This window comes from Silurus meridionalis, chromosome 6 (genome assembly GCF_014805685.1).
Source record: "Silurus meridionalis isolate SWU-2019-XX chromosome 6, ASM1480568v1, whole genome shotgun sequence".
Classification (NCBI taxonomy): domain Eukaryota; kingdom Metazoa; phylum Chordata; class Actinopteri; order Siluriformes; family Siluridae; genus Silurus; species Silurus meridionalis.
Window position 1 is genome coordinate 4,284,540 of NC_060889.1, and position 27,408 is coordinate 4,311,947.

General features: G+C 42.5%; 4 protein-coding genes across 4 annotated transcripts; 2 read left to right on the forward strand and 2 right to left on the reverse strand.

Moving 5' to 3' along the window:
* The first annotated feature begins 767 nt into the window (after nt 1-767).
* Nucleotides 768-9,800, forward strand: LOC124387506 (meiotic recombination protein REC8 homolog). The gene is made up of 18 exons (XM_046851911.1): nt 768-1,515; nt 1,821-1,889; nt 2,243-2,385; nt 2,497-2,575; nt 2,997-3,111; nt 4,876-4,933; nt 5,023-5,090; nt 5,175-5,247; nt 5,324-5,495; nt 5,588-5,762; nt 6,708-6,848; nt 6,929-6,998; nt 7,568-7,725; nt 8,280-8,328; nt 8,421-8,487; nt 8,607-8,702; nt 8,901-9,001; nt 9,227-9,800. Exons 1-18 carry the CDS (start codon nt 1,460-1,462, stop codon nt 9,313-9,315), a joined length of 1,779 nt encoding a protein of 592 aa, XP_046707867.1. The 5' UTR covers nt 768-1,459; the 3' UTR covers nt 9,316-9,800.
* Nucleotides 9,801-9,933: 133 nt separating this feature from the next.
* On the reverse strand, nt 9,934-13,894 carry si:ch73-344o19.1. The gene is made up of 5 exons (XM_046851914.1): nt 13,541-13,894; nt 11,582-11,716; nt 11,201-11,449; nt 10,951-11,111; nt 9,934-10,629 (listed from the first exon to the last, which is right to left on the reverse strand). The coding sequence occupies exons 1-5, from the start codon at nt 13,605-13,607 to the stop codon at nt 10,585-10,587; spliced, it is 657 nt and encodes a 218-aa protein (XP_046707870.1). The 5' UTR covers nt 13,608-13,894; the 3' UTR covers nt 9,934-10,584.
* A 1,127-nt stretch (nt 13,895-15,021) lies between these two features.
* On the forward strand, nt 15,022-22,538 carry ipo13a (importin 13a). The gene is made up of 21 exons (XM_046851910.1): nt 15,022-15,226; nt 15,749-15,874; nt 16,334-16,944; nt 17,046-17,186; nt 17,338-17,479; nt 17,653-17,819; nt 17,901-18,021; nt 18,187-18,334; nt 18,463-18,644; nt 18,739-18,765; nt 18,857-18,991; nt 19,096-19,233; nt 19,382-19,462; nt 19,537-19,674; nt 19,761-19,857; nt 20,459-20,511; nt 20,644-20,710; nt 20,804-20,862; nt 21,299-21,388; nt 21,564-21,745; nt 22,039-22,538. Exons 1-21 carry the CDS (start codon nt 15,176-15,178, stop codon nt 22,133-22,135), a joined length of 2,853 nt encoding a protein of 950 aa, XP_046707866.1. The 5' UTR covers nt 15,022-15,175; the 3' UTR covers nt 22,136-22,538.
* fzr1b (fizzy/cell division cycle 20 related 1b) lies at nt 22,515-27,379 on the reverse strand. The gene is made up of 15 exons (XM_046851913.1): nt 27,150-27,379; nt 26,241-26,371; nt 26,042-26,143; nt 25,908-25,971; nt 25,689-25,816; nt 25,513-25,595; nt 25,309-25,414; nt 24,868-24,945; nt 24,718-24,783; nt 24,499-24,601; nt 24,229-24,410; nt 23,916-24,149; nt 23,721-23,825; nt 23,511-23,603; nt 22,515-22,878 (listed from the first exon to the last, which is right to left on the reverse strand). The coding sequence occupies exons 2-15, from the start codon at nt 26,313-26,315 to the stop codon at nt 22,837-22,839; spliced, it is 1,461 nt and encodes a 486-aa protein (XP_046707869.1). The 5' UTR covers nt 26,316-26,371; nt 27,150-27,379; the 3' UTR covers nt 22,515-22,836.
* Between the last annotated feature and the right edge of the window lie 29 nt (nt 27,380-27,408).

Genomic DNA, 27,408 nt, shown 5'->3' on the forward strand with positions numbered 1-27,408 from the left:
CACGTGAGTGCGGAAGGGCGCGGGGTTTAAACGAAACGTACTGTGTGCTTGAATAGAATAGAATAGAATAGAATAGAATAGAATAGAATAGAATAGAATAGAATAGAATAGAATAGAATAGAAGTTTATTGGCCAAGTGTGTTGACACACAAGAAATTTGGTTCCAGCTGTTGGTGACTCTCAACAGTACAGACATTAATAACAACACTATACATTCATCATATAGAAAACATTATATACAAGACAATACCAGATAAATAAGGAGAACAAGAAGATGGAGGGAGTATTCTCTGAGCAGCTGATGAATGAGGAAAATGAGAGAGAGAGAGAGAGAGAGAGAGAGAGAGAGAAGGAGAGAGAGGGTTGGATGGTTTGAAGATGGTGAAGCAGGAAGTGGATAAGATCAGTAAGGAGGAAGTGAGAGCAGCAATTAGGAGGATGAAGAGTGGAAAGTCGGTTGGACCAGATGTCATACCGGTGGAAGCATGGAGATGTTTAGGAGATATGCAGTGGAGTTTTTAATCAAGTTGATTAAAGATTTTGAAAGGTGAGAAGATGCCTGAGGAATGGAGAAGGAGTTTGCTGGTACTGATCTTTAGGAATAAGGGAGATGTGCAGACCTGCAGTAACTACAGGGGAATAAAGTTGATCAGTCACACTATGAAGTTATGGGAAAGAGAAGTGGAGGCCAGGCTGAGAGAAGAGGTGACAGTTGAACATCTTATTCCAGATTGAATGTAATTCTGGAAAAGGTTTAGGTTCCTTATTTTCTATATACATTCTATATAACTGTCTGGTTCCAGGTTTAAGGCCACCAGTTAGCACATGTAGATGAGATGGTGACTGGTGCACAAACCATAGTGTATATAAACACTATGCATGCATTATTACACATTTATCAGAATGTAATAAGCAAATCATTATTTGTAGGGGAAACGAATAATGTACAATCTTTGTTATTTAATATATTAATTCAAGTTGTGTAATAGGTAGTGTCCAAACACCGTACACATCAAGTACCCTTGATCTAGGGTGCACTTTATAGGGAATAGGGAGGCGTTTTGGACACTATCTATATTTTTCTACTATATAGACCTAGAAGATGCGGCGCCATGGCAATATCGCTATGGCAACCAGACTAGACCAATCATCTGTCGCGTTCCGAAGGATGGCCTCAACGATTGGCTGGATGATCTGTCCGTCCCAAACGATTGGAGAGAGTTCATTATCGGTGGCCGCGTTCCAAATAGTGCGGTCCTCCCTACATAAGTGCAGTATAACAATATAAAGCAACGAGCACAAGCGCCCTTTTTAGTGCACTTAATGTGTAAAAGAGACGCGTTCCGCGTAACTTGTCCAACTCATTGAAAGTTTGAGTTCATTGGTGCTAGGGTCAAGCGAGGGTTTGTTTTTAGCCATTATTTTTGATCAAATCTGGCATTAAATTAAGTTCGAAATAATGTTTTATTACCCAAATGTGCTTAATCACAGAACTGGATGTTTCGCTACAATATGGTGAGTTTTTACAATGATTAAAAATAAAGATGAATCATTTGAGTATATATTAAAATGGAAATATTTACTTGAATATTAAAGGTAAATTGTAGGGGTTTTTTTTATCTCCGTCTTGCGTTTTAAAATGAGAAGATAATATTAATTAATTATTTTTGCCTCATCAGGCTGTGCGTCAATAACCTACATAACCGACAGAGGGCGCAATAACCAGCTAAACGAGTCTAATAGTATGACGCCTCCTGATAGAGTGAATGTGTGTGTGCGCGTGTGCGTGTGTGTGCGTGTGTGTGAAATTCTCCTCACAGGCTGGCGGCTACAAAGGCCAGAAAGATGAACCGGCGTGATCTGCTCAAGGTGAACGTTCAGAGCACATGGTGAGAATATTTGGGTACAGGCCAAAAGTTTGTGGACACCTGAGCATAAGATTGACACGCCCTCCTTTTGTAAAAACATCCCAAACCACATTTAGTCCCCATTTGCTTTTAATTATAACCTCCACTCATCTGGGAAGATATTCCACTAGATGTTGTGGACACTTGTGGAGGTTCGTTCATCCACCAGGGTGTTAGTAAAGTCAGGTTCTGGTGAAGGTTTGTCAAAGAAGCACATACGGCTAAAAAAGTCAGGTGTCCCAGTACTTTTGTCCATGTAGTGCATATAATATAGTTGATCTCACAGCTCTGAGGGATTCTGGATTGTGTTTTTTTTACGTGTCGTAACCCTGCAGCACTGACATCATGAACTACGTGTTGGTGCGAGTGCCTCCTCTGGCTGCAGGTCTGCCTCGGCCTCGCTTCTCCCTCTACCTCTCCTCCCAGCTGCAGTACGGCATCGTGCTCGTCTTCCACCACCAGTGCCAGCTGCTCCTGGGTGTGTGTGTGTGTGTAGGGCAACAAATCTACACCATACACATTCATGTGTTTTCTTTCTTTACAAGGATGAAGCTCAGGCTCTTAGTCTCACAACATTTTTCTTCCTCAGAGGAGATCCAGGGGGCCATCGACCGACTGCACCGTTACCATGTGCAGGTGCAGATCGACATGCTGCCCGAGGACATCAGGTCAGAGGTTGCACTCATCTGTAAATGATACGCCTATAAACGCTCTTCAGTTCGGCTCGTCTCATCCGGACATCCACGAGTTCGATTAATCATGATGCCACAGCCGTCAGCTGTGCTCTTGGGGTGGGAGGGGCATATGTGCTCTCTGTTCTGTCAATCACAGTGGCATTAGCCAATCATGGGAGTCCATGAGCTTGTGCATGCAGAGGGGGGCAGATAGCACTTTTCTTTCTTAATTTTTGTTTCATGCTCTTGCTTTCTTTCATTCGTTCTTTCGTTTGCTCTTTCATTTGTTAGTTCTTTCTTTTCTTCTCACTTCCTTTCTTCCATACTTTTCATCCTTCCTTACTTCCCTCTAGTATTTTCCATGTGAGATGGAGGTATTATGGTGTTATGGAGATATTACGTTCCTTTGTTTCAGACAAACTCAAACACTTCCAGATGCTCTCGCTTTACTGACGGAAACGGAGGGAGCGAGGGATCCGTTCTTCGGGTCAATGGAGTTTGGTATGCCCAGTCCAAGTAGCCTCATGCAGGTGAACATCTATCTATCTAGCCATCTATCCATCTATCCATCTATCTATCTATCTACAGTTGTGTTCAAAATTATTCAACCCCCACTGAAATTGATTGTTTTGGTCGGTTTGACATTGATTATGATCATTCAGTCATCCTGCTTACAATTAAATCAAAGAGGCACGTGTAGGTCAGACAAATATAACATAACATTTATAATGAAATAACCACAAATGTCTTTCCTGAGCTCACATCATTATCAGTTTTATTCAACCCCCAAGTGACATTCAATCTTAGTACTTAGTACAACATCCTTTTACAGTTATAACAGCTTTTAAACGTAAAGCATAGCTTGACACAAGTGTCTTGCAGCGATCTACGGGTATCTTCACCCATTCATCATGGGCAAAAGCCTCCAGTTCAGTCACATTCTTAGGCTTGCACTGCAACTGCTTTCTTTAAGTCCCACCAGAGGTTCTCAATCGGATTTAAGTCTGGTGACTGCGATGGCCACTTCAAAATGTTCCAGCCTTTAATCTGCAACCATGCTCTAGTGGACTTGGAGGTATGCTTGGGATCATTGTCCTGTTGAAAGGTCCAACGTCTTCCAAGCCTCAGGTTTGTGACGGACTGCATCACATTGTCATCCAATATCTCCTGGTACTGAAGAGAATTCATGGTACCTTGCACACGCTGAAGCTTCCCAGTACCTGCAGAAGCAAAACAGCCCCAAAGCATGATTGACCCCCCGCCATGCTTCACAGTAGGCAAGGTGTTCTTTTCTTCATAGGCCTTGTTCTTCCTCCTCCAAACATAGCGTTGATCCATGGGCCCAAACAGTTCTAATTTTGTTTCATCAGTCCACAGAACACTATCCCAAAACTTCTGTGGTTTGTCCACATGACTTTTGGCATACTGCAGTCGACTCTTCTTATTCTTTGGGGACAGCAAGGGGGTGCGCCTGGGAGTTCTGGCATGGAGGCCTTCATTACGCAGGGTGCGCCGTATTGTCTGAGCAGAAACTTCAGTACCCACATCTGACAAATCTTTTCTCAGTTCCTCAGCAGTCACACGGGGACTTTTCTCCACTCTACGCTTTAGGTAGCGCACAGCAGTCGAAGTCAGCATCTTCTTTCTGCCACGACCAGGTAGCGTTTCAACAGTGCCCTTTGCCTTGAATTTGCGAATGATGCTTCCTATGGTGTCTCTTGGTATGTTTAACATCTTTGCAATCTTCTTATAGCCATTGCCCTTCCTGTGAAGAGTAATCACCTGTTCTCTTGTCTTCCTGGACCATTCTCTTGACCTCACCATGTTTGTAACCACACCAGTAAATGTCTAGAAGGAGCTGAGTATCACAGTCATTATAAAGCTGCCTAATTGGTGCTTATTAGGCTTTATTGCTGCTCCCTGATATCCACAGGTGTTTTCAATACCTGATTGAAAACACTTCATTGAACCTCTGTTCTTCAGAGTGGTAGTCTTTAAGGGGTTGAATAATTATGTCAATGAAGAATTCACAAAAGAAACATTTACTACTGTATTACAAAACTAATTGATGTCACATTTTAGTTGCATATGGTTCTTTAAGAAGTCCTTGTAGGATTTCATTCTGAATACAATTACAAATGTACACTAAATTCCCTAAAACCATTTACAGCATTGGGGGTTGAATAATTTTGAACACAACTGTATCTATCTATCTATCTATCTATCTATCTATCTATCTATCTATCTATCTATCTATCTATCTATCTATCTATCTATCATCTCTTGATTGACAGCTGGCTCAAGAAATGGGCGTGGTTTCTCCAGAGAGTCTGCTGTCTCCACCTTTGGAAGGTGAGCACGAACATCACAAGCTGAAATCCATTTTACTTCCTGTTCTGTATTTTTTTTTCTCTGTTCTATGTTTCCGTCCCCTGTTTCAGGCATCACAGCGAGTCAGGAGTCGATCACGATGACCGAGCAGGAGCCCGTTATCCTGCACGAGCCTGAGGTGGCGATGATTAGTGTTGCCATGGCAACTTGCTATAGTGAAATCTATAGTTGATTACATTTTTTTTCCATGCTGTGTTTGCAGTTCGAAGGGGCGGAGCTACAGGAGACTGACATGATCGAAATGCTGCTGGAGCAACCGGATCATTTCCCCGAGGGTGAGAATGAATAAAAGTTGAAGGAATAAAGGAGTGTAGAGGTCAGGTGGAGGTCAGGGCAGGTTTTTTCCCCCAGGTGAGGACGAGAGAGAACGTGAGGCAGAACAGGCAAGGCAGAGGGAGAGAAGAGAAAGAGAGAGGGAAAGAGAAAGAGAAGAAGTTGAAGAGAGAGAGAGAGAGCGAGAGCGAGAAGCAGCAGAGATAGAGAGGACGAGGGATCTGACGGGGTCGACCCTCCTGATGGAGCCGTACGTCCACATCAGACAGAGGAAGACATCTGGACCGAAAGTCCTTTTTTTTGTTTGTAAAATGTGATTATTTTTTCTTCATCCACACTCAGGACCACTGAAGTGCCAAGCAGAGACATCGTGTCTGTGCTCGAGGAGATGGAGCTGCCTGCTGTGATGCCCGAGCCAGCCCAGAGAGAGAGGACCCCGGAGCCCATCCCTATTCCACCGTCCCCACCGAGTCCAGACAGAAGGGAACGCCGGAGAGAGAGTCCTCGCCTTCAGGAGGTTTGGAAAATACTGATTTTCCTCCACAAGGAATTTTATATTCTTAGAAACTAATACCTCATGTTTTCAGTTTCACTGTCAGTAGTGTCCGTCTTTTTGTTTTATTAAATTACCGTACTCAGTAGTTTGCCTTTCGAATTCCACACTTTTATTAGTATTCATTTTATTTTCAGCAGTTTTAGTCTTCTGTCAGTTTTAGTCTACTGTCAGTGGTTTCAGATTTTTATTTACAATGTCAGTTGTTTAAAGTTTTGTGTAGCTTCACTGTCAGTAGTTTTTGTGGATTTTTTTTTTTTTTTTAGGTTCACTGTTGGTAGTTTACGTGTTATTTTTTGTTTCACTGTAAGTAGTTTCAGGTTATTTTTAGATGTGCTGTCAGTAGTGTTAGAGTTATTTTAGTTTCACTGTCTGTAGTTCTTGGGCTATTTATAGCCTCACAGTCAGTAGTTTTTGGTTGTTTTTAGTTCCACTGTCTATAGTTTTAGGGCTATTTGTAGCATCACTATCAGTAGTTTTATGTTATTTTAAACTTAAGTGTCTGTAGTTATAGGGTAATTTGCAGATTTAGGTTGTTTCAGTTTCACTATAAGTAGTTTTAGGTTATTTTAGCTTGACTGTCTGTAGTTTTATGTTATTAGTAGATTCACTCTCAGCTATAAGTAGCTTCACTGTCAGTAGTTTTTGGTTATTATTACCCTAATTGTCAGTAGTTTAAGGTTATTTGTAACTCTACTGTCAGTAGTCTTTTTATTTTAGTCAGTAATTTTTTAGGTCTACTTTCAGTAGTTCTGCTATTAAGCTCCATCACAATCATTTGAATTTCATAATTAGATTTATCAGTAGTTTTATTATAAATGTCCTGTTAGATGTTTTAGTGAAACCTACAGCTTTCCTGTCCCAGTAGTTATGTGTGGGTTCACTGTCAGTAATTCCTCCTTGTCCCAGCTCGTCCCAGTCCCAGAGGCCCCTGCAGTGGGACAAAGAAGGAGGAAGAGGCAACTGGTTTTTATGGATGAGGAAATACAAATATCCCAGGAAGCACTGCAAACTCAGATTGATGATCCAAGCATTGAAACCAGGCTTTTGGTAAGATGGCAGAAATCACGTTTTGATGTCCATGATTACCTTCTGCTAGATGCTACATGAAAACGTGATTTCCCTCACAGGAGGACGTTCTGATCAGAGCACCTTTTCGAGTGAGCGATGCAAAAGGTCTCCTCAGTAACCCGTGCATGAGTGAGTAACCATCCAGCTTTAGCATCTGTCACACACACTGAACAACCGTAAAACTACTGACAAAATCGTCAAGTTACTACAGTTACTTCAGTATTACTTTCAACCTCAATGTCAGTAGTTTCTGATGTTCCAGTTTTACTGTCAGTATTTTCAGTTTCACTGTCAGTAGTTTGTGAGCTTTTATTTATTTATTTTATTTGTCAGTACACTGGATATACGTTATGTTTCTGGCTGCCATTAGTAAAATTTTTTGTCAGTACTTTTACTTAGCAGAAAAGCAGTACTTTTACTTTAGTACCTTGTCAGTAGTTTTTTCCAGTAGGTTTTACTGTCAGAACTACTGTATGCAGGGTTATTTTCTGTCTGTAGTTTCCGCTTTATGTTTAGTGTTACTTTAATTTTCTCAATGGTCCTGTTTTCATTTGCAATCTTGAGGCTGTATACCTCATATATATATCTATATCTATATCTATCTATATATATATATATATATATATATATATATATATATATATATATATACATTTTTTTTTTTTTTTTTTTTTTTAAGTTTTGTTCTCCACACACAGACCTTCCAGCTGATATTCGGGAGTTGTGGAATCAGGGCGCTGTCATTCCTCACATCCCTCCCTCAAGACGTCGCAGGGAACCTGAAGAGGAGGATCTGGAGGCTGTACGAGAGAGGGAGAGAGGACGAGAGGAGCAGGAAGAGGGAGAGCTCAGAGAGGTCAGGGAGTTTAGAAAGGGAGGAGTGTTTCCAAAGGTCTGGAGACTATTAGCAAAAAGTGCTGTTTCTGTTTCCTCATCAATGTTATTATACAAGATTAAATCATACATTCTGTACGGATATAAAAATCCAAAACAGCCTCGAGTTAGTCAGTAGTTTTGGTGATTTTTAAAGCAACAATCAGTAGTTTGTGTTATTTCCAGTATTACAATCAGTAGTTTGTGTTATTTCCAGTATTACAATCAGTAGTTTGTGTTATTTCCAGTATTACAGTCAGTAGTTTGTGTTATTTCCAGTTTAACAGTCAGTAGTTTGTGTTATTTCCAGTATTACAGTCAGTAGTTTGTGTTATTTCTTATATAACAGTCAGAGGTGTATTTCTTGTTTAGTAGTAAATAGTTTGATATTTTTATTATTGCAGTCAGTGGTTAGTGTTAGGTTTCGTATTACAGTCAGTATCTTGTGTTATTTTCAGTATTTCAGTCAGTAGTTTATGTTTGTTCAACTGGAAAAAACATAAACACAAAATGTTTTCCCTCTGTTTAATCGCGCAGATGCCCACAGAGATCGTGGAGTCCGGCGTCTCACGCTACGATACTCCAGGTCAGACACCGGCACTCTCTCATTACAGAGAACTTTTGATTTCAGTTCAACGTTATGATGTTCACAGACATATCGCTATTCGCTATTTCCAGTTTCTTCTCTGGTGATGGAGGTAACAGATAGAGAAATCTCACCCCTGGAGACTCCTGAGACTCGACGGTAAGAAGGCGGGAGACTGTAACGTGGACCATGTAGCGCATTTGCACTTCTCCCCTAAATGCAGACGTTTTACTGAAGATCCAGGTTGATTTGGTGCGTTGTTGTTTTTATGTCCGCAGGTCTCCGGTTCTTGTCTCGGTAGGAGGTTTGGAGGATATTCCGGAGGAGAGGGTGCCTGAATTGGAGGAGGTCACCATGGACATCGACCCTCTCGAGTAACGTGTACCATGTTTACTGTGGGCTCGTTGTTTCAGTTTTAGAGCCAGTAGTTTGTTAAAAAATATTATCAGTGTCTCTGTGATGAACGAGAACGAATATTTCATTTGTTAGCTTGTTAATGATTTGGCCACATGTATGAGAACAATGAGACGCCAGGTGTATGATCCTCATTCCACAGTGTTGTGTTCTGACAGGAGAATAAGGGCTACAGGTGCGGATGAAGTGACATTTCACTCCCTACTGCCCCCTAGAGTCAAACGCAGAGCCATCGCTCAGGCATTCTGGAGGCTGCTTGGTAAAATACAACACTACACAACTGCACATACCGTCCCTGTCTCTCCCTCTGTCTCTCCCTCTATCCCTCTGTCTCTCCCTCTATCCCTCTGTCTCTCCCTCCTATCTCTCTGTCTCTCCCTCTGCCTTTCTGACCGACACTCTCTTTGTCTGTCTCTCTCGCTCTCTTTCTAAAAAACAGTTATAGAATATGATTAATTTCGATCAAACTTGTGTGTTTTATCAGAGCGAATCGACAAGAAAGAGGTGAAGGCGCGACAGGACGAGCCGTATGGTGACATCATCATCACCGTCATACAGCGCCGTCCCGCCTGAAGGAGAGACGTCCCACATGGTCACGTGCCTATTTGCAAATTTTCATGTTTTAAAATGAGTTGAAACGCAGACTGTTGAAGTTTCATGAAGAATCAGATCGAGGTTTTAAACACGTTTACATTTTATCCGTTTCATATGGAAGACGCTTTTCGTAATGAAGAAATTGTGTTTATTTAGTTATTTTGATTTATTTAATTCAGGCATTGAGGTTCTGCTCAATAACCGAGTCACATCACATAAGAAAATGGTTTTAATCGCGTGTCAGATGCTACACAAGAGGTTTGTGCAGCGCGTTGCTTGCGTTCCTTTTAACGTTTCATCTTCACGTGTTTTATTAATACGTATTTTATTATTCGTGTTAAATGCCCATATTTAAAAAAAAAAACGATTCTAGCATTTGTGGAATATTTACCGTGTTTGTTATTGATTTAAAAACATTTGTTTTGAAATTGAGAAATTATTTATAAACATAAATTGATACCAGTAAAAGTCCATCAGACTGACATTTTCTATTGTACATTTAAAAGACACAAGGTTCTGCTTTTTTACCACATAATGGGGAAAAACACATCTATAAACGATATACACGTGGGTCTTTTGATGCTCCTTCAATTCCTTTTATTTACAAGTAACAAACAGAAGTACACAACTGCTATTATATATAGGGACAAAAATATGAACCCCACCATAACCTTGTTTTTTGCACGCATTCGCCAATGATAAATACAATACAATACAATACAAAATATATTTGGCACAGAAAAACTTTCACATTACGTTAACAGTTTCATTATTCATACTGGGACGTCTACATTTGATATTCAATTTAATATTACTTAAAAAAAAACTTTCACAACTTTTCACTTTTGCACATCGAAGGCTTCACTATTGAGGCGTTATGATTATTGTCTAAGATTCCTACCTTGTTTAAAATCTAAAATGACCTGCATTATATGGACAAGATGTGATTGTGCCTCTTGAACATCCAAATCCACATTAATCCCCACTTGTTGTTACAATAACCTCCACTCTTCTGGGCAGAAGTTCCACTAGAATTAAGCGTAGAGATTTTAAGATTTCATTCATCCACAAGGGTGTAAGGAAAGTGAGTTGAGGTGACGAGAGGAGGCCTGGGGTACAGCCAGAGACCTTGTTTAAAATAAAACCCCAACAATCTTCATCCCACACAACTCTAGATGGTTTGGTTCCCATGATATTTCTCCATAAGCAGTTTCCCCGATTTGGTCTGCGGAACCCCGAGGAGTTTCATTAGTATGAATGTCTTGACAAAGGCGTATCCTCCAAGAGATCATCCTGTAGGAAAGAATTTCAAAGTTTTTAACAATTGAATTTTCAATCTTGCCGGGTTCTCCTCTCCTATAACGCTATTTTCCTTCCACTGGCTTCCTGTCGTTTCTGGTGTCAGATTTTAAAAAGAAAAGCAGAAGCCAAACACTGATCTGGCACGCATCTGAAGATACTTATCAAATAATCCAGCCACAAGCCTGACTTGGTGTGACCCCCTACCCTCAAGATAGAACAATGCACTGAACTGGCACTTTTTATACCTGCACAAGTTCCCAAAAGATTTTCGCCTATTTCTACTATTGTGGTGAATTTCTAATGGAGGCTCACCATGGGAACGTCTTGCAGCCTGTGGAATTCAGGATGGCTACTTTGTTGGCGAAATTTGAGGAAGAGCATGATGGAGAGCATAGCGGTGCTGATGATAAAGATGGAGATCAGGCCGGCAAGCAAAGGATCCAGAGGAGATGGAGAAGGCACTCGGTCTAAATCTGAATTGGTGGAAATACAAACAATATGCAAATGATGGGATGCATATGAACAAAAGGGAAAAGTCGACAACATCTCAAAAAAAGAGTACCTTCATCTCCCACATCTAGTTCTGATGGTCTAGCCTGGTTCTCTTTTTCCAAAGAAGTAGATCCGGTGATTAAGTCTTTGAGAGTAGAAGCTGGAAGAGAAGGTGGGATTAAAGACACTGCTAAGGTCATCTCTGAGGTGGTGGATATAGCAGAGTTTTGATGTTCTTCACTGAGATTTGTAGACAAAGGATTGGATGATCCTGGTGTAAGGGTGGTGCTCCTCAATAGAATAGGGGATTCAGTGAAATCTGAAGAACCATACAAAGGAGAAAAGAAGAACAGATTTCCGACAAGGAATTAGCAAATATATCAAGAATAACTTAACCAGGTCTGAAAAGTAAAGAAGACTTTTCAACTTTTCATGATTGAAAGAATGGTACCTTGTGTTGCATTCGTTGATGTGACACTTTCTGGCGGCTGGATGATGGCGGTAGAGTCTGTGTTCGGTTTTGTGTTGATCACATGATTTACAGTAAGAATGGAGGTTAAGGTAGGAGAGGAGTCGGTAGATGCACCTAGCGAAAATGGAACCAGTTCCCTGTTAGATATGTGTGATTCTGCAAAGCAAGATCAGTTCAGCGCATCGTCATGTGTTGAAAGACGAGACCCTCTTACATCACTTTGACTCGAAACCAAGAGTGAGATGCATTTATAGGTGCTAATTATAGCCCTGTTTCCAACCTGCGGCATTTACAAACCTGAGATATTGCTGAGCTCGCGGCGTTCATGAATTACCAGTACTTTTATTTATTTTACGGGTATTTTTTTTCTACGACAATAACAAATATAACTTCTAGTAACGACAAAACAAAAGACTTTTTGGGTTCCCATTCCATAGTGTTTATATCGCTAATAAAGAGCTGATGATAAAATACAGGTTTGTATATTTGATATTTTACATCGATATCAGACTCGAATGAATTAACTGCAAAAGTCTTTGAATGGTCATGCAACGTGGGTGATATTTGAGCGTCATTCGGTAGATCAGAGCTGTATTATATGTTGCCAGGGCTCGATCCTGAGACGCTAGGACTGCTGGAGCTCTTCTCACCTTCTCACCATCTGCTGCTGCATGTTTGATCATAAGACAATCCTGATCTTATTGTCTCACAAAGCTTTTCCTTAACAGTATCACCTCTGGCTTCTGCGTCATGGATCTAAACCAGCCTGAAATTGGATTAAACTATGCTCCAGAGGGTGCTATTTTCAGAACTTTCATGCTCAATCAAATTGGACTGGTTTAGCACTACCTGAGTAGGTTCTTGTCGTTGTCACCATGGCATCATAAACAATGGAGTTGCGCTTAAAGATAAAAAAATGGTTCTATTTATCACTCCTGTCTCTATCTGTGGTAGGTCTTCTGAAATGTTGCGGTGAAGGTGGAAGACGAGTGAGGTCCACCCTAAGGGTGTTTTTGGGGTCGGTGATCTTCGAGGTTACAAACAGGTCAATGGCTTCAGTTAAGGAAGCACTGGTTGAGGCAGGAACTGATGCAGAGGACTTGAGAGGGAACAACGAAAAAATACAGGGTGAATGAGAACCTGTTAGTTCAGGTACGAGTAGGGGGCTTTGGCTGTGTCAGTACAAAGCTGTCATGACCTTTAACTGTGACAGAAGTGCAGAGGAACCGACAAACCAGGTGTTGGTTAAAACAGGAATAATGTACAATTCAGAATTATTGGCGCCCCCAGTAAGGATAGGTGACAAGGCTATGTGAAAATCTTTGCAAGTGTAATAGCTGAAAAAAAAAAAAGAATAAAAATTGAGTATAAAAGCGATGGAAATTAAAAATTTGGATAATCCTGGAGCCAACTCGATGCAGCTCACACAATAAAAAAAAATGTGTAGACCAGACTTGATAAATATTCAGCGCTAGGCTGTGCTCATTATTACTGAAAAACTCGAAGCATGTGGTTTTGGGTTTTTTTTTTAATCGAGGTGGCAGGTTGAAGTTCGCACTTCAAGGAGCTCATTAACAGTTCTGGAAGTGAATTTCTCGAGCTTCTAATGTGAGGCGTAAAAAACAAATCAGAGAGACAGACAGATAAATGAAAAGACAGACAGGGATTTAGAGACAGATAGAAATAGATGGGTTGTATATAGACATATAGAAAGACCTTGTCTATTTACTGGGGAAAGGTTTGTCTTCATTTTCATTCCTTTTCACACATCACTGATATTGTCTGTTTTAAAGTGGAGTTTAATGAAGTTTCTAATACAGAAAATATTCCTTAAACGTTTCATTTCCCAAGCATCTACTAAACAAAAATAATAACATATTAATAATGCATAATAATATTATAATAACATAGTAATAATAATAGTGTGAAGGCTCTAACCTTTAAGACTCGGTGTGTGTGTCAGGATCGCCACGCTCCACACGAGCCCCCACACGAGCACATCCATAATTCACAACGAACCAGATGGATTTGTTTCGCCCAGATCTTCTCCGATCTTCTCTCCGAAGTCACACTTCTTGGATCGTCATCTTGAGAAAATTGCTATGCTCCTGAGTGCGGTTTTATCACTTCACTTGAAACACACACACACACACACACAGAGACACAAACACGAGCCAAGTAATGCGCGGATCTGTGGTGCCGCTGCACGGCTCTCAGATGTCAGACCAAACACCCACGTGTGTGTTGGAATGAAGGGGTGTGTGTGTGTGTGTGTGTGTGTGTGTGTGTGAGAGAGAAAGAGAGTGTGTGTGTGTGTGTGTGTGTTTATAGAGCTCCTGGGTGAGTCTGACATCGACTTATAGGCGCACACACCACTCTCTCTCTCTCTCTTGCTCACTCGCTCGCTCTCTCTCTCTCTGGGCAATTTCTACAATGCAATGCTGGCATGCAGTATTATAGCTGGATATGTATTTTTTTTACGATTTGGTGGATAGTAAACTACATGGCCAAAAGTATGTGGTCATCAACTCATCAATGGGTAGCTCTGTGGTTAAGAGGTTGGACATCTGATCAGAAGGTCCCACCAGCACTAAGCTGCCAATGCTGGGGACTTGAGCGAGGCCCTTAACCCTCAACAGCTTAGCCATTATGAATGAGATAATTGTAAGTCGCTCCGGATTCAGGCGTCTGTAAATGCAATTAAATTTTATTTCTATAGCACTTTTAACCATGGATATTGTCTCAAAGCATCTTTGCAGCATTAAATAGATTAGGAATATAGTAGGCTCTGACCTACTCAACTCCACTGAACACCTTTGGGATGGAACTGGGACTGGACAACAATACCTGACCTCATTAACACTTTTGTGACCAGATAAAAATCCCCAAGGCTTTCCTGAAAAGGGGCAAAGGGGGTTAAATCTGGAATAGGAGGTTGTAATGGTCAGGGGTACACAAACCTTTTGGCAAAATTGTGTACGATTTCAAACATTCAAAACTTTTTCGGGATCATTTTGATTAGATCATATCTATCAAAAAAGAGCGACGCAGAAGCGCTTCAGTCTGTCTCATCTGAAAACTTCCAAATTTCCCAATTAGCTTCCAAATTTCATGCTAATGACGTCCACAATGTCAGTGCTAGCTAGCTGATATATGACGTGTGTGACGTGACTTTGAGCCATCCTATGCCTATTTTCTAATGATAAAAATGGTGCTCAGAAACCATGCAACCACACAACAATTGCAAAATAATGCATTTGGAAATTTCGCATCTAGCTAGCAAAATGCATAGGTAATTAAATGAGGTACTGCTCTTATAGTGTTTGATGAATCTGGGTTAAAGTGAGTTCTCAGACAGTGTAGGGCATGAGTAGTGCACTAGGCATGATTTGGAACACACCCCACAGTGTGGAACGCTAAGATTATTCAGTAAGACTGGATACAGGCAGTGTGTAAGACCCTCTGTAGTCGCTTTTGTGTCTTAAATCAGTCGAGGAACGCACCATGTGAAAGGTTTAGACAGCGATATATAGTTTTTTAAGGACATTTCGGTACACGATTGAACCGGCTATAATGTCCTCTTCCTCAGAACCGACTGAGTTCACTGTGGAGGCAGTGGAGAGGGTAGGAGATATCAATTATTCAGTTGAAAATGGCAAATGTCTCTGCTTTAACCATCCTGATAAATCTGTAATTCATGAGTTCTTTTAAAAAGCTACTTCTTTGTCCTTTTTTTATTGTTTAAATTGTTCTTAGAAGTTGCCTAAGAATTATAAAATTATATGTATCATTTGAAAATTGTTCCTGTTTTACAGATATAAATGGTATATCAAATCTAATCAAGTGCACTCTATGAAATGTGTACAGCTGAGGTCATTATAGGAGACGTAGGACATAGAAAAGTAACCTGATACCCGAGTAAAGCTCTGTGATACTAATAATAAACTCCAGCATGTGTTGTGTGACTGCTGTTGGCACTCAGAGCTGGAGATTCACCAAAATATGAAGAATTCAGGCCTAATTTTTTTTTGTCATACAGCACTACTGATTGATCAGTTTGTGTTGATCTTGTACTAGTTTGGAAGTTTTAAGAAGGAGGTCGTGTCTCCTGCATCTCTTGACATTATTTAATTTGATCTCCTACAGGCTCTTCAGCAGCTGTACTATGATCCGGACATGGTGCAGAAGAATGTGGCCCAAAAGTGGCTGGCGCAGGCCCAAGCGTCCCCGCAGGCATGGCAGTTCTGCTGGGCACTGCTGTCCCCAGACAAGGTCAGGTACAACAGTCAGAATTACTAAACAGTGTGGTACAATCAAGGGGAGGTGGTAGCTCAGTGTTTAAGGCTCTAGGTTACTGATCGGAAGGCTGGGGGCTCAAGCCCTGGTATTACCAAGCTGCCACTCTTGGGCCCTTGAGCAAGGCCTAAGTGCTCCAGGGGTGCTATATCATGGCTGACCCTGTTCTTTGACCCCAGCTTACTAACAAAAGGAAGAATTTTGCTGTGCTGTGAAGTTCATGTGACCTTTACAATACCTTTAGTTTCGGTATATCTTTAAGCAGTCCAGGGTTGCTTGGGGACACCATGGTGTCAGAATTTGCAGCTGTCTTTAAGCAATGTGATATCTATAGTGGTCAAATGGTTAACACCTTATATTTTGGCGAATGATGGTCAAATGATGAAAAAACTGTAGAAAATGGACGTGAAGTGGAATTCATTTGCCGTCGAACAGGTACCTGAGATCCAGTTCTTTGGTGCAAGCACTCTACACAGCAAGATCTCCAGCCACTGGCTTGACCTCACTTCTGAGCTCTGTGAGTCTCTCCGCTCTCAGCTCGTCACCCACGTGTGCCACTTCGCCCTCGGACCCAAGGTGGTGCTGACGCGCCTCTGTGTGGCCCTGGCGTCTCTGATCCTCCGGACGCTCCTTGATTCGTGGCCCAGCGCTGTGCCCGATCTCCTGCAGGCGTTTCAGAGCGGAGAGGGCATGGGCGAGGTGGACGGTCGGTGCCTGGCATTGTTAGAAGTGCTCGCTGTTTTGCCTGAGGAGCTCCAGAGCAGAAAGTTCACATCAGGAAATCGTGCCAGACTTCAGGCTGCCCTGGTGCAAGAATGGAAGTTGTTGTGTCCCCTGCTGAGGGAGCTGCTGCGGCGTGAAAGCTCGGTGTGCAACATGAAGGAACGAGCACTGCGCTGTCTGCCATCCTGGCTCACTCTAGGTGTTGATTTGGGTCAGAGTGAAGGGGTGCTGCAGGATAGCCTGGCGCTGCTTAAAGTGCCTGAGCTTTTTGACACGGCTGTAGAGAGCGTCGTCGGTGCTTTCTCGGTTCCTGACTGGCACAGGTGAGGGATGCAGGCTTACGTTTTACGAAGACATTAAATTTTTTTCTGTAAGTGAATTTAATCAGTGTGGAATAAAACACTAATCCAACTTGGATGGGTAGGTCTGCAGACAGCCTGGTGAAGTCGTTGCCTCATGTGCTGGAGCTCGGGGAGCAGCTGAAGAAGGCAGTGCAAGAGAGAGACATGGAGACCTGTCATGGAATTTGTCGCATCGTTGTCACTCTCGCCGAAACCCACTGCAGGTCAGCTGCACCTCATCAGACTTAAGTTATACAGTTACAAATTCTGGTGCTGGGATGATGAATGACAAGCACCTGGACTTAGTTTAATCTTCTTTAAACATGTCAATATTAATAACACTGTCTTTCTTTCTCATGCCATCTCTCTTTTAAGAACTTTGTTGGAGCACATCGGACACTGGCAGAGTTTTCAGGCTCTGGTCAGTATGATTCTGTCCTGCACTGCGATTCCTGGCCACTACCCAGTGGACGAGACTTCCAGTTCACTTACACTCACATTCTGGTATACACTGCAGGTAATGAAGAATTTCAGCAGACCTGTGCATTTATATGTTAAGGTTCTTTGATAAGAGTTACTCATGTCAGTCACTTGTGTTACAGTGTTCAGACACATAAATCTTTATCTATACCAATTTGCATATTGTCTATGAACCTATATTTCTGTAAAAGTTTCTCCTTTTTATTTCAGGATGATATCATGTCACTGGAAACGGAGAAGCAGACGTTTTACCTGCAGCTGTACAGACCCCTTTACTTCCAGCTGGTTGACGTTCTGCTGCACAAAGCTCGCTTTCCTAATGAGCGCGACTACGCCTCGTGGTCTTCTGATGACAAGGAACAATTCAGAACCTACAGGTGAATTAAATGTTGTACTGGTGACATTGTTGTGCTCATGTTGCGATGGAGTAGCTGTGAATAGTTTCTTCCATGCTGTAGAGTCGATATCTCAGACACTCTAATGTGTGTGTATGAGCTGCTGGGCCCTGAACTGCTGCGCAAACTGTACGACAAACTCGGTGTGTTGCTGACCGACACGACGCAGTCGTCCTCGTGGCAGGTCAGTATCTCATTTTATTGATGATAAACTTTAACAAAATCTAAGCATATTCAATAGGGCAGAGCTACAGGTTTAAACCAGGGGTGATCCTATTATAAGTCAAAAAGTGATTCTTTGTTCTATCCGTTATTATATCTTATCTTTGTTTTTTCTCTCTACATGGAGGATATAGAGGCTCTGTTGTTCGGTTTCCAGTCCATAGCTGACACGGTGGACGTGAGCTACTCAGACGTGATTCCAGGTCTGATCGGCCTCATCCCTCTTATCTCGGCGAACAGCGTTCAGCTCGCGGAGACGGTCATGCTCACGATAGGTATGACGGATCAGGATATGAAAAAAATGCTGTAGGAATTGTAGCTTCAAGCACCAGATTGCTCAAACAGTGAATTTGTATCCTATAAAGTTTATATGTATTGTGTAAATAGTCTCTGTGTTTTAAAGGCTCACTGGCCGAGTGGTTGTCCGATCACCCAGTCATGGTGCCCGCTGTCCTGTGCGTCGTCCTGCCCGCCCTGTCAGACGGCGACCTCTCCGTGCCTGCAGTCACCACGCTAAAAAGAATCTGTCGCGAGTGCAGGCACCACCTATACCCGCACGCTAATGACATACTGGCATCTTCACAGGTTCACGAATTAAGCGTGATCAAATAAAGTTCCAAATAAGAACAAAAAGAACTAAGAATAAAGTATAAATTTTGTGATTTTTTTCCTTTTTTAGGATGCACTTGTCAAGAGAATCCACAAGGTCAGACTTCTGCTCATTTGCGGTGTGATTCATATCTGTGGTCGGGGGAGAATTATTAATGTGCACAGGTGGTTTTTTTCTTTTACTACAGAGCCCTCAGAGTACGTGGCTGATGCAGGCTCTGGGGTTTTTACTCTCGGCCATGCCGGATGAGGAGATTCCGGAAAAACTGCTCTCTCTCCTCTCGCCTCATATCCAAGATTTGGAGAGGCTGGCCAATCAGACGGTAGAGATTCAACTCAGCTTATTCCAAACAGCCATATTTAGTGACATTTTACATGTTAGATCTTGTTACACCTTATTGTAGAATCTTTTCTTTTTATTTCCCAGCCCACTCCTGATAGTAAACTCTCCATTATCCATGTTCTGGGCCTGATCTCCAGTCTCTTCTCCACTCTTGATTTGAGCACACATGGCGAAGGTTTGGACGCGGTTCGAGGGCATCGATTTGCTTGTTACAACAATCCAGTAAAGAAACATTCATTTTGTCCAGCCCTCATCACCCTTGTCCAGTTCCAAACATCATTTTCTCATTCCTTATTTTCATACTTCATGTGCCAGGGGTTTAATTCACCATGAGTAAATTCATTTTCCTGTTTGTGGATTTTTCTTTCAGATAGTAATCATGCTACAGCAAGTGTTTCCTGTCGTCCAAACACTTCTGAGCAAGTGCCTGAAAGACAGTGAAGTGGTGGAGGTAATACTGAGGTAATCACTCATTTTACATCGTTCTTTAATACATCATTACCTTATTGTTTTGCTTCCTTACAGGCTTCATGTGCAGTTTTCGGGAAGTCGATGAAAACCCTCGGTGGCGATTTCGCTCCTCTCGTGGCTCAACTTTGTGAGATGATCGGTCAGCTGTTCAGCGCCTACCCACAAGCCTCCGCTTTGGATCTCATCCAGCAGGTGGAATACGAATGGGTATTTCTAAATGCCACGGCAATGATCTGAGAAATTACAGAGCGGTTCTCTTTCTCTTTACTGTTTTATAGCTAGTTCAGACATTTGCCTGTGAGAAGGAACAAGTCTCGTCAATCCGTATCGTTCTGGAGCTTGTCACAAACATCGCCATGTCTGTTTTTCAGCAAGGTAAGCAAGGATCCTCTCGATCATGGTCATGTTTTTTCACCACCCAAAGTGGTTTATTGCATATACACTGTATAGACATATAGACAGCATTGGGACACCTGACTTTTCCACCCATATGTGCTTCTTCTCCAAACTGTTGAACTAGAAGACACAAACCTGGTCCAGCAAGACAATGCACCAGTGTACAAAGCCAGCTCCATAAACATCAGGTTGGAGTGGAAGATTGCTATAGAGCTCCAAACATATGAAATACCTTTGGTTTGAATGTGAATGCTGACTGCACCCCAGGCCTCCTCAACTCACCTACATCTGTACCTGACTTTACTAACACCCTTGTGGCTGAATGAAACCTCACAAATTTCCACCAAACAAAAATCTAGTGGAACATCCTCCCAGAAGAGTGAAGGTTACTAGAACTGGAATTGGGGACTCAATGTAGAATGGGATGTTCAAAAAGGAGCACGAGTCAATCTTTTGGTCAGGTGTCCTCAAACGTTTGTATATATGGTATATGGCATATGGTTTGTACATATGGTACCTACGACGTCCTTTTGTTTATTTGAGATTAAACACTATCTTGGGTGTGTGGGTGATGTTGCAGGTGCAAGAGAACATCCTGACATGGCAGAGTCATTTATGAAGCTTCACACACAGGTTGGGAAATCTATTTTTAATTGGAGCAGAGATCCTGCAGAAAAGTATACATTATTTAAGGTTTCCATTATCATCTATTATAGTCTCTGTCCAGAGAGACAAACAATGACGTGAAGTCTTCTTGGCTCACAGGTTTTGAAAAGGAAACCAGATCTTTATCGATCAGAGTGTCTTGATATCAGAGTGGTCTTCTACTGTGGTGAGAAGTCGAGCAGCGCATGTACTGTATAACAAAATACGCAAAGTTTTGACACAAAGAAAGAATTTACAGTGTGTCTGCTTCTCTCTACAGGGATTTTAGCTCTCAGATTTCCGGAGACGCCCACTCTCAGGTCCACATGTGTGCTGTTTGTAAGTCCTTTTATTGTATCAAAACACAGTTGTGTAACGTGCTGTAGAATTTCAGCTATAAATCATTCAGTCAAACTGCAGATCTTTTCCTCATCGTATGAAATAAGCACTAAAAATCTTTTTCTTCTTCTCAATTTAACACGCATAGTATTTCTGAAAAGTTTCTTTTCCGTCTACTCGTTTTCATCAGCACCATAACAAAACTGTGGGGTTTGATTTAGAATAAATAAAATGATGAAGAACGACCTCTTCCTGAAATAAAAAAAAATCCTCTCTGAGTTGTAGGCTGTCTAAAATGTGTAATCTTGACCAGTGTTGATTTATTCATTGATAGAGACTCAAAGCACTTTTGTAAGTCGCTCTGGATAAGAGCGTATGCCAAATGCCGTAAATGAAATGACTGAAGTTTTCTTCTCCTGTATGTGGCACCGCTCAGACCGAGCTCGTGTCTCACTGCGAAGACGTCCCCGCTGTCCGAGACGTTCTGCAGGAGGATGGCCTGCTGCTTCTTCAAACACTACTGGAGGTCAGGCATTATTCTACTCATACTGCTAAATAAACTTCATAAAACTTCATTATACACTTTTTTTCATAGACGTCCCTGTGTAAATGTATGAATGCTGTTTATTGCTTCACAAGGCCATAGATTAGCAATAGAATGGAGGATATGCTAAGAATTCTGTGTGTGTGTGTGTGTGTAGGTTATCAGCATGCAGGCTCCTCAGGGCCTGCTGGAGCACCTGGCTGATGTTCTATTCTCCCTCAGTCTCCACTGCCCCAGCTTGCTCGCGACTCGGTTGAGAGACGCCCTGCAGCCTGACGCCTTCCCCTGCACCTTTCTCACTCCGGAGCACAAAGATCGCTTCTGCCAGCAGATCCTCAGGTAATACGGGCACTATGCTGCCTTTGGCTGCAGCCTATTGAAGCCGACTTGCTCTGGGATTCGACCCAACACCCAATTTGCTCACTATGACAGAACCTGAACACATTGTTGTCCGACATCGACTGATCGGGTGGATCTTTTATTTCACACCCTGTAAAAAAAGGTAGATGTGGTGAAGGATGATGATGTTCGGTTAACGATCAGAAGGTTCTGAGTTCAGATCCCAGCATCGACTAGCTACCATTGTCCTCTAAAATAACTATATCTTGGCTTTTTTTTTGCCTCGGTTTCAGGGAACAAGCGAGTAAGTGGAAGATGAGGGACGTTGTGAAGGAGTTCTCACTGTCGTGTCGGGGTCTACAGGGAACGGAGCACGCAGCGGATTACTGAACTACATCCACGTGTTTTCAGACACTTGTGTGGAATCCGGTGTATAGTGAAAAGACGATTCAGGGGAAAAACCAACAGTGATCTGGCAACAACAAAAATTGTTTTGAATCTTTTTTGGTTTTTTTTACAGATAACACAAGGTCATTGTGTTCTAATTTCATATTAAATCCTAGTTTTTTTGAATGTGTATTTCTAGGGTTGCCTTTACAAGTCATTGATGTCCCCCTATTGACGTTGCCTCTGGGTGTCAGTGAACTTGGTCAGAAGGTGTTCTAATACGTTTAATCCTACGCTCCACAGCATACCTTTAGAATGTTAGCAGATCACTGGGCATTGTGAAGGCGGGGTAACCGAATGAATAACGAAAATGACCAACACATTTTTCATAAACTACTAACAGAGATCCTGCAGTAGTGTATTTATTTCCATATGGACGTCTCTCAGATGAACAAGATCCCGTTTGTATTTGTTCTTACAAAATAGTGAAAATAACAGGCATTATAGATAAACTGTTTCTCTCTACATACATTACACAACATCCTCTCGGCTCTCACATGATACATTAACGAGAAAGTCGAAACAATACACAAACTAGGGGTTTTTAATGAAGACATGGGGAGGAGTGTGGAGAGGAGGAGGAGGAGGAGGAAGAGGAGGAGATGCCAGATTCTCTCTGAAAAGTCCTCCTTAGTCCTTTGACACTACCGTATCCTGGTGAAGAGATTCAGTACTGATTTGGATTCCTGCAATGGCAAGAAAATCAGCTGTTTAAAAATTACAGTAATAACAGTAATATATATGGATTGTATGGATTTAACTAAATATATATAGAGATAGATACGCTATATTGCCAAAAGTTTGTGGACACCTAGTTATAAGTATGGTATGTGCTTTTTGAGCATCACATTCCAAATTCAGTACTATTTTGATCTTCTAATTCCCTCCACACTTCTGGGAAAACATTCCACAAGATTTTGGAATTTTGCAGATTGCGGATATTTGTGGTCATCAGTTTTAGTAATGTCAGGTACTGATGTTGGTGAGGTGAGGAGGCCTGGGGTGCAGTCTGCGTTCACATTCATCCCAAAGGTGTTCAGCAGGGAGGAGATCAGAGCTCTATAGCAGGCCACTCAAGATCTTCCTCTTCCTGTTTGGGTTTGCAATTAAAAGTGAATGCAAAATTGTATTGTACCGCATACAAAATTAAGCTTTGTGGTAACAACAGTTTAGAGAAAAAAACATATGGCAGGAAAGATCAGGTGTCCCAATACTTTTGTCCATATAGTATATATATATATATATATATATATATATATGTGTGTGTGTGTGTGTGTGTGTGTGTGTGTGTGTGTGTGTGTGTGTGTGTGTGTGTTACCTTGGTGCACCGTGTTTTACTGAAGACATTCCAGAACCTGAGAGTCTCGTCTCCTGCTCCTGTCACTATGGCTTCCCCGTCTGGAGACACAGCCTGGCGAGCATAAACACACACAAACACACACTTTAAAATCTATAAAGATATTGAGTTTAATCGCATGTGATGAAACAAACCGAGCTGCACCGTTCAGCCAGTAAAGTTCCTGCTTACCAAGTAGAGCACACGGTACGAGTGGCCCGTTAGCTTGGCCACCTGCGTGAGTGATGGATATTTCCACACCAGGATCTGGTTTTGCGAGTAGCCGTGAGTGCTGACCTGCAAGACCCGTGGATTGTATGTTAGACTATAAGCATTTGGCACTCTAACATGAGGAACACAACTCATTTCATGTGTGTGTTCTCTCACCAACTCGTTGGCATGTTTGGACCAGGCCAAGTTACAGACTTGGGAGCCGGTGTCAGTGCTCTGCAGCGCCTGTCCCGTGAGCGTGTTCCAGAAGCGCAGGCAGCGGTCGGCCGTACCTCCTCCGGATGCCAGCAGGCCGTGCTGATGGGGCGACCATGCGATGGCCTTTACTGCAGCTAAATGCTCGCTGTACTGCTGCACGGGCACCAGGCTCGAGCTGTTCCACACCAGGAGCTATACAAAGCACCAAAACACTCTGTTATAACAGGTAAGCGTTATCAGTATGACTATCCTTAGCACTCTTATTCACAACCTTGTTATCGTTGCCCCCGGAGGCGAGATGCTGGTGGTCAGGGGACCATTTGAGGCCGCAGACTTCCTGTCTGTGGCCCTGTAGCCTCCTCTCAGCAGCAGGCGGTGCGCGGACGTCCCTCTGCAGGATCACCCTGTCCCTGCTGCCCGAGGATAACTGCTCGCCGTTCCATGCTAAAGCACCTGAGATACAAAACCGGCAAACCAGATATTACATTACAAACGCATGCTTTCTAACCATAACACATCAAAACAAAGAGTTTATACAGACCGACACGAGCCGAGTGTCCTTCCAGGCTGGTTAACTTCCTCCCTCCGGCTGCATCCCAAATCTGTACAAAGCCTTTGTGGGTTCCTACAGCAACTAAGCTTCCCTACAAAGAACATAAGCAGTAGTATTTTTATTTTTTTTTTGTTAAAAACCGAACCTGCATTGTATTTGCATAAAGGCAAAAAAAATAAAAATACGAATAATTGCTATGCTACTCACCCTCTCATTCCAGCAGACTGAAGTCACGGAGTCTCCATCTACCGACAAATCACACAACCGTGTCACCTGTGAATTAAAATGGCACATCAGGACCACTGTCCCATAAAGTAGCAGAGCAAAAAAGATTTACTCCCATGTTCCTTTACACACCTGACTGGTGCAGGCGCTCCACAGGTACACACAAGCACCAAGACCGACACTGAGCAGGTTTCCGGCGGACCAGTCTACCTGTTAACACATTGCAAATCGTAAAATACATGTGAAAACACCGAACCGTGACCTTATTAAATAATACAACTACACTGATTCAAGTACTAAGCAACAATTGGGAGTTGTGACCAATGACCTCAGTGGCAGGCAGCCTAATTTCAGCACCAAGGACAGCAACGTTCAGAGAAAAGTCACTGACAAATGAAGTGGGCGTGGCCTCCAAAACCAGTCCCAAAAATCATTCAACATTTTTTTTTTCTATTACAACAACTTGCTAAGTAAACTTTATAGCGACTTTGCTGTTGCATTATAACATATAGTAATAATATAATGCTATTAACGCTTTACTATTCTTGAACATTCAAAACAAAATATGTGTACCAGGTTAAGGTAGAAGTCGTCCTGCAGCTCCGGTGCATCCAGAACCTTAAAAGGGATTTTGGAGATCTTTCGGGCCGGCTTTCGCGGTGAGCGCAACAGCTTGTGACTGCACAGTCAAACACACACACGCCACACTATAGGAATGCCATATGGGACATGTGAAGCAGCGAGTGAAAGGAAATGAGGAACATGCCCCGAGACTACCTTTTGTTGCTGAGGGGAGAAAGGGAATACGGGGAGATGTCAGTGCCGCTGTCGAAAGGCACTCTCTTTGTGTGAAGTGTGTACTAGAGGAGACAAGAAAAAAAAGAAACCAGGTTATATTTGCCTACAGAATGAGCAGAGCAATAAACAAACTAAAAGCTGTTGGAGGGTCTCACCCTGAAGAGGTTGTGAATGTCCTGGGAGAGGACGGCATGCTGTCGGTCGTCCGTGTGAGGGTCAGGGACAGTCTCGATGCCTGCTCCCAGGAGCTCGTTCCGAAGCAGAGCAGCGTAGGCCACTGCATCTGTATTTTAATATGGATCAGAAACCTCAATGACTTCGAATTAGAAATGTTTGGTTCAAAAATGAGCCAAAAACCGAGATGCAAACTTTACCCTTTCCTGTGTCTGCGCTGGTGTCCTTCGAGCGCTGATTTTGGTTGGGAGACCAGCAGTTTTCCTGCAGAATCAATAAAAGTAAGCGAGGTGCCATTTTGAAAAAGGGCCTTCAAATAACAAACAAAACTCACGTTGGCATAATGAAAGTTGATGCTCCAGTTGCTTCCTGCACGAGTGGGAATGAACCTGTCGCCTGACTTAATACTGACTGGACTGCATGTGGCAAAGCCTGACTGCACGGGGAAGAAAATATCACAAATATCTTGAGAAGATATCTTATGAAGCCGATTCAATGTAACCTGTACCAGATTTTAAAAAAACACGGCTCACCTTGGACATGTGACCATCAGGCAGGTTCTGGTGGTTGATCTGCCTGAGAAGGCGTCTCTCATAGTCCTGGTCCATTTCCGCTCCGTCTGTGCCTCAGTCTGCACTCGCAGCTCCGCCCACGTCTTCCATGTCTGGACAGAAATGCGTGATATGCATCACAATTTTTGCAATTTTATGCATCCACCACTGCAGGTTTTCATCTGACACTAAAGAGAACGGCTCTAAACGTGTTCTTCTATCTCTAAAGGTGTTCAACTAATGCTGCTGGTGTTAAATTAAAAGAAAGTTGTTCTCTGAAACTAGAAGATGTTGATCTGCAGATGAAGTTGTTTCCTGAAGGTGTTCATGCGACTCTAAATGAGTTCATGCAATAAAGCAGATGTTGGTCCACTCTGAAAGATGCTTATCTTTAGGTGTTCACCAGTCTCCTAAGGTGGTGTTCTAGCATTTCAGGTGGGTATCTGTCTCTAAATGTCCTGACATATCTTATGGGGTCTTCATCCCCATGTAAATGTGTCCATCTCACCCGGCATCTTTCTCAAAAGTAGTCTCCAGTGGTACTCATCCAGTGGTCATCTTTAAACATGTTCTAACAAAGAATATCAGCTCTGGGCATATGAAAGTCTACAGCACCTAAACATCATCAGTCCCTGTTTGAAGGCTGCACATGGAGTCTACACGGTTGCCATGGAAGCTTCCTGACAGTCGTAAACACTTCTCGAGCACGACAAGCGGAAACTTGCTTGAACACCTTAAAGGAGAAATCTAGCGTAACCTAACACCTCCAAATAGCTGTTGGAATAAAGTTAGGTGTCAAATAAAAGCTGACATTATCCCCGGGTGAACCCATACACTTAGACAGAAGACACTATATCAGCTAGCTTCCTCCTCCATGCTAGCTAGCTGTACCTGGGTTCTTGCTCACGGAACGCAGTAATGGGCCATTCTGAGGATCCGACGTCTCAGCGATCGTCTTTCAAACTGCATGCGCCGACCAAGGGGCGGGGAAACACGCGTTTTCTGCCTCGTTTGACAGCGGACAGACTCGCAGCAAGCCTTCCCCAGCACACCGAGAGAGAATGAATGTTTACGTTTCTGTCCAAGATGGCGGACAAGTCAGCTGTGACGCTTTAATTTTTAATACACCTGTATTCCGTGACTAACACAC